At 34.3% G+C, this 12,923-nt stretch overlaps 1 protein-coding gene across 4 annotated transcripts in view; it reads right to left on the bottom strand.

Annotated features, from left to right (window-relative positions):
• Positions 1-12,923, bottom strand: part of GLS (glutaminase) — an 85,926-nt gene that overhangs the window by 31,714 nt on the left and 41,289 nt on the right. For all 4 annotated transcript variants that reach the window (XM_040475676.1, XM_040475677.1, XM_040475675.1 and 1 more), the window contains 5 exons: positions 10,069-10,135; positions 9,452-9,502; positions 6,369-6,545; positions 4,022-4,153; positions 653-745 (listed from right to left, as the gene is read on the bottom strand). In XM_040475676.1, coding sequence (XP_040331610.1) covers positions 653-745; positions 4,022-4,153; positions 6,369-6,545; positions 9,452-9,502; positions 10,069-10,135 — 520 coding nt within the window. The remainder of the gene's footprint in view (positions 1-652; positions 746-4,021; positions 4,154-6,368; positions 6,546-9,451; positions 9,503-10,068; positions 10,136-12,923) is intronic.

Below are 12,923 nucleotides of genomic sequence, written 5' to 3'. Positions count from 1 at the left end.
CTTGTTCCTGAAATTTAAGTCCTGACTCTTAAATATTAGCACTAAGAGAAGTATGTATGTGCAATAATATGAAGCCAAACAATGATAATAAACAAATATTACTTTAAGAGTATCAAGAACTCTGCATTAAACACTTTGTATAAAAAAATATTTCATCTATAGTGGCCAATAAAAATTATGAGGCTTTGTAAGGTCTTTCACTAATACTATAATCCCTTTCCTATTTACATATCCATCCATGCCAAAATAAACTTCAAGACTACTACTGACAAATGATTAAGAGTAAAACAAGGCTTTCTTTTTACCGCGTGTAGCACTTTCCAAAGTGTTTTTTTGAACAGAATCAATTCTTTTTTTTTTTTTTAACAGAATCAATTCTTTAAAATATTGCTTAAAATAGCAGAAAAATGGGTGGGTAGGTGGAGAACCCTGCTGCCAGGTTAACCAGTTTAAATTTAAATAAAACAGCAATAATTATTATTTATATACTCCTGACTCCAGGATGAAAATGTCAATAACTTGTGTATACTCAATTCGTGATTAGCAAATATATGAGGACACTAACAAACTAAGTTCTATTCAAACAGGTGAATCTCATTTTCTTTCTTTTAGAAAAATATTACATAATAATCTAAATATGAATTTTGCTTACCCTTTGATCACCACCTTCTCTTCGAGGATCAAGTTTTTTTGCAAAGTGTCTCAAATTATCATAGTTATGGAAATTACAGAGAGAAACAAGATCCTGTAAATAAACAGGACAGGAATAAGAAACTGGCTATTCACTGGCTATTTTTTTCATATTGCAACAAATCACACTAATATTGTCCAACTTAACTTACTATCTCATGGAAAATACCACTGCAAAAAGCAGCATGTATCACGAAGAGAACCAAAATCAGATGAGAACATGGATAAAATCAGAATGAGAACATGGAGTAAGCATTGAGAACAATGCTTACTAGCTAGGGCTAAACCACTCAAATTGTTTCTTTCATTTCCTATAAAATGGGCCTTTAGTAACAGGTCATATGAAAGAACTATTCTAGCAAATAACCATAAAGCACCACAAAAATATAAATAAACATTCTGGTCACAATCTATTATAATCCATAAGCATCCAATGTCATTCTATAGCTTTTGCAAAATATAAAAAACTGAAAAATAAATAATTTTAACTGAGAAAGTTTGCAGAAAAATTATAGTACTTAATACAGAGTCTACAAAGTAGTAAATTGCACATAAAACTGGAAGCTGAAATATTAGCAAGACTTGGGTAACTATATAAAATACTGAACTAATCTAGAAACAATTTTATTTTGTAGTGCTTATGTCCTCAAAAAAAAAAAAAAGACTTTTCAAGATAGTTTATGGATAAAGATATTCAAACATACAGATTAATGATGATATAATAAACAATAATAATCTTAATTTATGTTGGGATGTAAATTTATACCTTTCCAAGTTTAATAACTTTTGTTGAGGTTTTTTGGAAACTGAAAACTATATACAACCATGACAATTAAAATATCAGCATCAAACAAATGTAATTTCCTATGGGCACGAGTATATGGGAGCTGATAGAAGCAATTTAAAGATCCTGTATAAGTACTGCCATGGCTAACCTAGTAACTTGCAGACAGGTAGGCAGAATGCCAACAATCAATAAACTACTGAAATGATTTAAAAATCAGAATCACTGGATGGTTCCACTTACATGATTATCATACAACATCCATTCATGATAAAAACCCTCAACAAAGCAGGTTTGGAGGGAACATACCTCAACATAATAAAAGCCATAATATGAAAAATCCACAGCTAACATCATACTCAATGGGGAAAAACTTCAGAGCTTTTCCCCTAAGGTCAGGAACAAGATGTCCACTCTCACCACTTATAATTCAAAATAGTACTGAAGTCCTAGCTACAGCAATCAAACAACAAAAGAAATAAAAGCCTTTCAAATTAGTAAGAAAGAAGTAACATTTTCACTATCTGCAGATGACATGTTACTCTATACAGGAAAACCCTAAAGACGACACCAAAAAACTACTTGAACTGATAAATGAATTCAGTAAAGTCACAAATAAAAAATCAATACACAGAAATCCATTGCATTTAATGAAACTAATAATGAAACCCCAGACAGAAATTAAGAAAAAAATCCTTTACAACTGCACCAAAAATAAAATACCTAAGAATAAACTTAACCAAAGAGGTGAAAGATACGTACTCTGAAACACTGACGAAAGAAATTGAAGATAACACAAAGAAATGGAAAGATATTCCATGCTCATGGATTATAAGAACAAATATTATCAAAATGTCTATAGCAATCTACAGATTTAATGCAATCTCTATCAAAATACTAAAAGCATTTTTCACAGAACTAGAACAATCCTAAAATTTTTATAAAGTCACAAACGACTCAGAATAGCTAAAGCGATCTCAAAAAAGACAAAACCAGAGGTTATCACAATTCTAGACTTCAAGTTATATTACAAAGCTGTAGTTATCAAAACATTACGGTACTAGCACAAAAACAGACACATAAATCAATGGAACCGAATAGAAAACCCAGAAACAAACCCACAATTATATGGTCAATTAATCTTCGACAAAGGAGGCAAGAATATGCAATGGTTTAAAAACATAGTGCTGGTAAAACTGGACAAATGGTGCTGGGAGAACTGGACAGCCACATGCAAAAGAATGAAACTAGACCACTTTCTTACACCATACACAAATATCAACTCAAAATGGATTATGGGCCTAAATATGAGACCTGAAACCATAAAAATCCTAGAAGGGATCACAGGCAGTAATTTCTGACATTGGCTTTAGCAACATTTTTCTAGATATGTCTCCTGAGGCAAAGGAAACAAAGCAAAAAAAAAAAAAAAAAAAAAAGTATTGGGACTACATCAAACTAAAGAGCTTCTGTACAGCAAAGGAAACAATCAACCAAACTAAAAAAAACAAACTGCTGAATGGGGGAAGATATTTGCAAATGACCTATCTGATAAAGAATTAGTATCCAAAATATATAAAGAACTGATACAACTCAACACCTAAACAGCAAATAATCAAATTGAAAAATGGGCAGAAGACATGAAAAGACACTTCTCTAAAGAAGACATGCAGATGATCAACAGACACATGAAAAGATGTTCAACATCACTCATCATCAGGGTAACGCAAATCAAAAATCACAATGAGGTATCACTTCACACTCATCAGAATGGCTGAAATCAAAAACTCAAAAAACAAGTGTTGGTGAGGATATGGAGAAAAAGGAACCTTCATGCACTGTTGGTAGGAATGCAAACTGGTGCAGCCACTATGGAAAACAGTATGGAGTTTCCTTAAAAAGTTAAAAAAAAAATTTAGAAATAGAACTACCCTATGATTCAGAAATCATACTACCAGCTATTTATGCAAAGAATACGAAAACACTAATTTGAAGGGATATATGGACCCCTACCCTATGTTTATTGAAGCATTATTTACAGTAACCAAACTATGGAAACAGCCCAAGCGTCCATTTACAGATAAAGAAGTGGTGCAGGTAAATACAATGGAATACTACTCAGCCATAAAAAAGAATGAAATCTTGCCATTTGCCACAACATGGGTGGATCTGGAGTATAATGCTAAGTGAAGTAAGCCAATCAGAGAAAGATAAATACCATGTGATTTCACTCATGTGGAATTTAAGAAACAAACAAAGGGGAGCAGAGAGATAAACCAAAAAGTAGACTCTTAACAACAGAGAACAAACTGGTGGTACCAAAGAGGAGAGGTGGGTGGGGTGATGGGTGAAATAAGTGAAAAGGATTAAGAATCATTTATCATGATGAACACTGAGTAATGTATAGAAGAACTGAAAGACTATATTGTACACCTGAAACTAACACATCATTGTATGCTAACTATACTAGAATTAAAATTTTAAAAATCAAATCATTGGATGGTTCCACTTATATGATCATTATTTTCATTAAGAAAATATGCTTACATGACAGAAGTGAATTCCCTTAACACTGTTGCCCATCTTGTCCAGAGGAGGAGACCAGCACATCATGCCCATGACATTAGGGACAACTAAAAGAATGCCCCCAGCAACTCCAGATTTTGCAGGAAGACCAACCTGAAAATAATTTGAAAAAAAAAGGATATTCTTGTTAACATTTTAAAATAAGGAAAATTATGTCCAACAATAAGGGAATTGGTTTAGAAATTATGGTATACGTATACACAGAATTCTAACATTACAAGTGTTGTAGATAACTATTAACATGTTTATAATACAGTAAATGAGAAAACACTTATAAAACAGTTGAGATGTATTTAAATACAGAAAACATTTGAAAAGATACACTCTTAAGGATTAAGGTAGATTACATCTAAATTGTGGGGCTATGCATGTTTTTATTTTATTCTTTTGGATTGTGTGTGTGTGTATATATATATATAGTATATATTGTATACAATATATTGGATTGTGTGTATATATACATATATATATTTTTTTGAAGTTTATTAGAGAGTGCACACAAGCATGTGGGAGGGGCAGAGAGAGAGAGACAGACAGAGAGAAAGACAAACAGAGAGAGAGACAGAGAGGGAAAGAGAATCCCAAGCATGCTGATGCAGAACTCAAACCCATGAACCACAAGATCATAACCTGAACCAAAATCAAGAGTTGGATACTTAACTGACTGAGCCACCCAGGCACTATTGGACTAGATTTGCTAATTCTATAATAAACATGTATTAAAGTATGAAAAGTTATTTTCTTTTTTTTTTTAATTTTTTTTCCCAACGTTTATTTATTTTTGGGACAGAGAGAGACAGAGCATGAACGGGGGAGGGGCAGAGAGAGAGGGAGACACAGAATCGGAAACAGGCTCCAGGCTCTGAGCCATCAGCCCAGAGCCCGACGCGGGGCTCGAACCCACGGACTGCGAGATCGTGACCTGGCTGAAGTCGGATGCTTAACCGACTGCGCCACCCAGGCGCCCCTGAAAAGTTATTTTCAAAAAATGTTTTATGACTAAAAAAACATGAGAAATTTATCCTCTTAGAAGATTTTCTGTGGTATACTGTCTGAGAATTCTCTGAGGAGATAAGATCACAAGTAATTCAAATTAATCGTCTTCAAAACACTTAAGTTCACATTATGTAACACTTGACAGTAACTGTGATAAAAAGACAAAATTCGTATCATCAGGGCAGTATTCACTAATGGCTTACTAACATTCATATAATGAATACCTATTGCTAGAAGTAATCTTGCACAATACTAAGGAAAAAAAAATTAACCTGAATGGGATAAACCAATTTCCCAGCAATACAAGATACAAGGGACAATGGTATGGACGTAATAAAGAAAATCTAGACTGAAAAACTGTACAGGATAAATTACCCAGTTCTTTCAACTAAAAATAACAAGAAAGAAAGAGAGGTCAAGGAAGAGAACATACATTTAAAAAGTAATAATAAAAGAAGATATAACCGATCATTAACACATGACCCTTATTTGCATCCCAGGTTAAAAAAAAACCGCAAAACAGTAATTTACAAGACAATCCAGATAATCTGAACACTAAATATTTTGATATTAAAAATGAAAATTTTTTTCAAATATAATAATGGTGCTATGTTTGTTTGTTTGTTTTCTAAAAAGTCCTTATCATTTAGAATTACACACTCAACTACATGGCAAGAATTGGAAATAAAGATAAACTGGTAAGGTACTAAGAACTATTGAAGTTGAGTAGTGGGTAACATTAAATGCATCTAGTTTTCTGTTCTAAAATTTTCAAATAAAAAAAATTTGTAGGGCATTATATCTTGACATAAGCAGAATGAGGTAAGAAAGTCCATATTTCACAGGTGTACACAAATGTTCAAAAATGCACAAGAGAGCTTTAAGAGTATATTTTTGTTAACTTAATATAGTTTAAGTGCTTTAAAATATCTATGATTATAACCAAAGGTGTTAAACATCCCAATTATGCGCTCCTTCTGAACTTAAGGAGCTTTTGAGGTATGTAATCACCATAAGGCTTAGTTATATTAATAAGAAATAGTAGAGAAAGTCTGTACTAACCTTGCACACTGGAATGCCTTACAAGTAGAAGTGATGAGGTTTTATAAATTAAACTCCAAGTTCTTAAGAATTTCGGGTAGCCTGCTTAACTCTATTCCTTAACAAGTCTGTAACAAATTAACCTTAAAAACAAGTCTCTCTCTCAAAAATTAATGTGCAGGTTTAGAACCAAAGTTCAAACTGTATTTTTAAAAGAACTAGTCCAGACTAGTTTCTTGCAGTAGAAAATTAAGATTAAACAATTACTTACATGGAAAGCAAACTGCCCGGAGAAATCATACATGCCACAGGAATGCATCAAACTCAGTGTATTTCGAACTGCTTCAGGGCTCAGTACTCTCTCACCAGTAATTGGACAGAAACCACCATTAGCCAGTGTTGCAGCCATCACACTGGCTGATTCACAAGTTACTTCAATGGAGCATAGCTAGAAGGAAGAAAAAACTGAATTCTGAAAATTTAGGTTGACATTATTTTCTGTACTACAATTGACTTCTTTTTTTTTTTTTTTAATTTTTTTTTTTTCAACGTTTATTTATTTTTGGGACAGAGAGAGACAGAGCATGAACGGGGGAGGGGCAGAGAGAGAGAGAGAGGGAGACACAGAATCGGAAACAGGCTCCAGGCTCTGAGCCACCAGCCCAGAGCCCGATGCGGAGCTCGAACTCCCGGACCGCGAGATCGTGACCTGGCTGAAGTCGGACGCTTAACCGACTGCGCCACCCAGGCGCCCCACTACAATTGACTTCTAAGAAAATATATTTCATCTAGTAGTTCATACAGATCTGAAATCTTTCCTTCAAGGGGATTATTTTAACATAACTTGATAACATTCCAAAGATTTAAATTTGAACAAATTTCAAGCCCCTTTAAGGTTTATCCTGATTTGCCCAGTTATCGAGTCTTTTATAATGGCAAAACCAGGATAGGAAGAGCCAGCCCCTAAGCATAAAGATCTATAATGGTCCCAAGTGATATTCAAAGTTGCTTAAATATTAATGCTTTCTGTAGGATACACAAACATAATTATTTTTAAATTGAAAGGAAAAGGAGCCGTGATATATTTTTAACACAAAGCAACATACATTAGTATTATGATAGATAGCATTTACATTAGAAATTGCTACTTTAGGAAAAAAAGATGCTAAAATGACTGACATTTTCACTATAACAAAGCTCAGCATTCCTATGTAGTAACATGCAAAAAATTAAGGAATGGAAACCAAGATAGCACTAGCCTGGATACTCTGAGTGCCTAAGTCAAAATACTACCTTTTAAACCACTTATTAATATTTAAATATTTATTTGATATTGACTATGGGTGCTGGACAGAATATACTGAATAAATAAAAGCAAAGTCCAGGCAGAGTATAGTACAGTATTTAAAAATAATCAAAATAATGGAAATAAGTTTACCACAGCAAACCCAAATTTATCCATAAAACAGAAATAATAAATAAGCTCCATTTTACTTTTCATTAACAGCAATCCAAACTAGGGGGCAGGGTGTGTATGGGGAGGTGGGGGAGGAAGTAGATGAGAAAGAAGATGGGAAGGGGGAGCAGGAAGAAAAGGCTGAGTTACCAACTTGCAATCTTTCCTTACTAATTTTTCAAGATTCCACAAGAGACAAAGGGGTTTGGAAAGAGCAAGAAGGAAAACTTATTAGCTACAGTGCATTAGGAAACTGACTGGGAGCCACTTTTTCACTGACTTTCACTTTTGCTTGTTTATATTAAAACCTCTTCCTTATTTCTCCAAAACTACAGAACCTAGTCACTATACTGACCCAGATAGCAAAGACTTATGTAGATGTAATCATGAAATGCTTTCTAAAAGAAGTTAAAATTTAAACTCCAATGATCATTTCCTAACTTATACTTAGTATTAACTGGAATTTTGTTTGTCATAAGATGATATATATACCAAATTTGACAAATCCCAATTTAACAGTACTTTTCTGATACCCTGATCAGATGTTCAATTACATACAGCCCTTCTCCAAAAAAGTAAGGCTTCTATTCTATGGCTTTCTCTTGATTTTTACCCTGAAGTGCAGAAATTTCATAGTAGATTAGTAGCACCTAGGCTATAACAGCTAAAGTGTATATACCGAAGGAAAACAAACACTAACGTATGGAAGAAATAAAAATAAATGACATTATTATTTTATAGAACACCTTACAGCTTCAAAGGAATTTGACACATATCATTTCATGTTATCTTCAAGATAATGCAGACAGTTAGGTTAAGCATATGCTACACATAATGAAATTAGGTCTAAGTTACTGAAGTTATGTCACATGGCTAAAAAATGGCCAGATTAGACCTTGATTTTATACTGACAGTCTGGATTCTCAATTCACAGTTCCTCACGTTGGAAGGTGACAAACTGTCATCAAAATCTACATTATCAACCCCCTTACATATTTTTTAACATTACTACAAAATTGAAATTAAAGCACCTTAAAAAGTAAAGGCAGGCAAAAGTAAGATTAACTAGAAATCAATAACAATTAATTTACTATTTAGCTTGATATTACAGCCCATTGATATTAGCACCGATGGTATTAAATCTGTAGGAATGAACTGAACTGAAAATACAGGGAGAAAAGAGAGTTATCAGGGAAGGCTCTCTAAAACTGAGTTCTATAATCACAGCAGATTATGTGAGTGGCCCACTCAGGAATGTGGAGAAAGTATACTAAGTTAGAAAAAAAAACACCACAGGGGTGCCTGGGTGGCTCAATCGGTTGGGTGGCAGACTTCGGCTCAGGTCATGACCTCACAGTTCGGGAGTCTGAGCCCCACATCAGGCTCTGTGCTGACAGTTCAGAGCCTGGAGCCTGCTTCAGATTCTGTGTGTTTCCCTCTCTCTGCTCCTCCTCTCCTCATGCTCTCTCTCGAAAATAAACATTAAAAAACAAACCAAAAAAGCATCATATGACTTTGCAGAAATGAATTAAACCAACTGAGAAACTGCTACTTTAAAATGCTGAATATGAACACTCCAATGAAGAAACAAACAAATCCTCAAAACAAAACTTAAGAGCTAAGAGATCAGCTTAGTTTTTAATAAGGACAAACCAATTTCTGGAATTATATAACATTTTTGATACTTCTTAAAGTAAAAAACATTCCTTATTACATTCTAAGGCATGATTTTTAGGAGGAAAAAAACATGAGAATGCCTTTCATGAGGACTCTTTTTAGAAGGGGAGTGGTAAATATATTTTATCTTAATCTAGAGCCATGATTTCAGAGACATCTATACTCTGCACAATGTGACACATCCATTTATATACACAACTCATAGAGTTGAAGTAAATTACCTGGAAATAGAAGTCTAATATACCAACCATGTCTGTGCCTTCTGGAAAACACTGAAAAAATAGAAAGGCAATTAAAAACAAGAATATATGCACATAAGTAAGAGACACATAAAGACTAAATTTAAAATGTATACAAATGTCTCGTATTAACTGGTAACAAAATAGCATATAACTTATAAAAAGGCTTACAACCCTTTTTACATGAAATAATAAAGAATAAAGCAAAGCTACATTACATACAGATTTCTAGATACTAGTTTAACAATGATAAACTGATTCATAATTCATAAAGCAAGTTACTGGACCACCCACTTAAAATTTAAAAACCAAATGTAATCAATAATAGTCTGGCATCACACTTTCAGAAAAATGGGCTAATCCTTAAGAAAAACTTGCATCAATGTAATTAGTAAAATATCTGAATACTGCCAGATATTAAATTGATTTAATATTAACATTTTGAAACGACTAACTCAAGAGCATTTTGCAAAAACTTCTAAACATTAAATAGTAACAGACAGTTGCTTAAAACCTATTGTTGAGTTTTTAGCATACATGTTTACATATTTTATGAAATAAAACAATAATTTGAAATAGAAACAAAAAAATTCAAGAACCTTTTTTTCTTTTAGGTAATATCCTATTGCAAAATTTCGATCTCCACTTTCTCTTTCAGACTGAAACCTAGAAGGAAAAAAATTGCTCTATTTACTTATTTTCTATAAAAGTATGATTGTCCTGTAGTGTAACTGTATAGCAAAGTATAGTATAAAGAACACTGACCTAAGAGTCAGGACTGCTGGGTTTCAATCCCAGTTCTGTCAATAGGCTAGCTATGTGGTTTTGGGGGAAGTCATTTAATTGACAATTCTTTCAGTCTTAATTTTCTCAGCTGTGAAAGGACTGAAATGGGTCAGGCCCTTTCTAATCTTCATATTTTGTGAATAAAGGAGCTAATTTTAAAATTACCAAGTATTCCACCATTAAAAAATACACTAAGAAACTGCAGAATCTCCTGGGTCCTCCAAAAGTACAATAATCAATTCCAATGGCAGGAATCCATGGAAATTTCACTAAAGGAAGGACACATGAAATGGGCCTTTCAGCATTTGTTGGATTAACAGATTTCAGGGGGAAGCCTAGGCAGTGGCAAATCCCATGCAGCATGAACAAAGTTATAAAAGTATAGAAGACAGGACTGCACTGAAGAATGGCATATGTTCAGATGTATCTGAGAAATAGGGTTCATGGAGAAGAGTGGAGAACCATCAAACTAACAAAGGAGACTGGGACCACATTATTATCAAGACTGATAAATCTAAAATTGGCTCCTGATGGCATACCAAATGAAAGCTTGAAGGCTTTCCATCAAATTACCTTGTTGAGACCTACATTTTAGAAGGATAACTCTGACATCAGTCTGGGAAAGGGGAAAAAGAAAGGATGACTTATGTTATTAGGAAACCGAAGTAATAAAAGCCATAGAAAGCCTGAACTTAGGTAGTGGTGACAGGAATGGAAGGAGAGCTATGATCAAACATGAGAGCACTTCGGCAAGTCTTTCAACCTAATGGGAAAAAGGGGGAATGGTGAATGAAGTCTGATACAAAAGTCTAGATTTTTAATCCAGTCGACTGAAAGGACAGTGATATCAACTGACGTGGGGATCCATGAAGCAAAGAGTAGTTTGAGAAGAAAGAGAATGAGTTTTAATTTAGACAGATTTAACTTGCATGCAAGCATCCATAAGGCTGCTGACAAAAGAGGAACTGTGGGTGACAGATACTCTGTATTATCAATCACAAAGTGTGTGGGGGGGGTGGGGAGAGTCTCTCCTAACTATACATTTTAATGTTTCTATGGTTAGAAAAACAATGTTGGATATGTGGATATGAAAAAGCTCTTGAAAATAAACTTGTCAACTTGCCATACCTTAAAAAAAAAAAAAAAACTCAACATGGTGTACATAAAGAACTAACTGCTTAGCAATGATCACAGTGCCTAGCATGTAGTTCTGTTCACCAAACACTATCAAGTGGCTATTATCTGCTGGATAACAGGAATACAAAAATGAATTGGAAGACATTTCTACCCAGGTCTAAAGGAAGTCAGAGTCTTATGGTGGTGATGAGGCAGTGAGACATAGAGTAAGCTCAATTAAATATGGTAATATAATAGCACAGAAGAGAGGTGAGATGAGATTCATGAAAAACTTCTTAGAAAGATACTTAAGTTGATGAATAAAAGTTGGTAGAGCAGGCAACCTGAAAATTTTTGTTTCCTGAAACGTGAAGTACAAAGTATCACCTATTTAGTATTCATGCCAAAACCGTTTCAGCTTTATGTAACCACAAGGAAACAACCAGACCTATTCAAAATGTGGAATATCCACTATAGCCCATGGGCCAGATGTAGCCTGCTGCCTGTTTTTATAAATAAAGTTTCTTGATGGGGCGCCTGGGTGGCGCAGTCGGTTAAGCGTCCGACTTCAGCCAGGTCACGATCTCGCGGTCCGTGAGTTCGAGCCCCGCGTCGGGCTCTGGGCTGATGGCTCAGAGCCTGGAGCCTGGAGCCTGTTTCCGATTCTGTGTCTCCCTCTCTCTCTGTCCCTCCCCCGTTCATGCTCTGTCTCTCTCTGTCCCAAAAATAAATACACATTGAAAAAAAAAAAAAAAAAAAAAAGTTTCTTGAAACACCTCATATTGTCCATGGCTGCATTCCTACTGAAACAGTAGAAATGAGTAGTTGCAACCAGAGTCCATATGGCCCACAAGTCTGAAAAATTTACTATCTGGTCCTTCACAGAGAAAGTTAGTTAATTCCTGCTTTGTAAAACAAGTGGCTGGCACTCTTCAAAGAAAGCCACTTAATAAAATTTTATAAAGCAAAGGTGTAGGGCAGGAAGACTCTTCTATTTTAAAAAAGCAGAAGAGACATAAATGTAATGTGCAAACCTTGATTAATTCCTAGGAAGCAAAGGTCATAAAAGGCTTTTAGGGGGTGGACAGTTGGTACATTTATGTATTAATGACATCTTACGATTAATGTTAGTGATCTTAATGTTAACGTGTTGATGGTACTGTGGTTATGTAGGAGAATGTCCTTATCTCAGAATATACATGTTGAGTTATTTATGGGTGAAGTGTTGAGATGTCTACAACTTTATTTCTATCAGTTCAGAGAAAAAAAATACATATTTACATATGTGTGTGTGTGTGTAGAAATACACATGTTTTAAACAGTTATCTAAAAAAAGAGGTTGAGGGAAAGCCAATGAGACAAAAATATTAATCGGAAAATATAAGTGAAAGGTATCCAGATATTCATTGCTTACTCCTTCAACTTTTCTACAGACTGGCAAATTTCAAAATAAAAAACTGGGGTCAAAATCAAGTTAGCCAGGCAGAGAGATTTAGAGAGGTAAGACAGGTATTACAGGCAAAAAGAAAATTGAATAACTCTCAGTAATTTA

The sequence above is a fragment of the Herpailurus yagouaroundi genome, unplaced genomic scaffold, assembly GCF_014898765.1.
Source record: "Herpailurus yagouaroundi ecotype Mexico unplaced genomic scaffold, PumYag 140, whole genome shotgun sequence".
NCBI lineage: Eukaryota > Metazoa > Chordata > Mammalia > Carnivora > Felidae > Herpailurus > Herpailurus yagouaroundi.
Note: the sequence above shows the minus strand (reverse complement) of the source record. Positions and strands in the feature narration are given on the sequence as shown.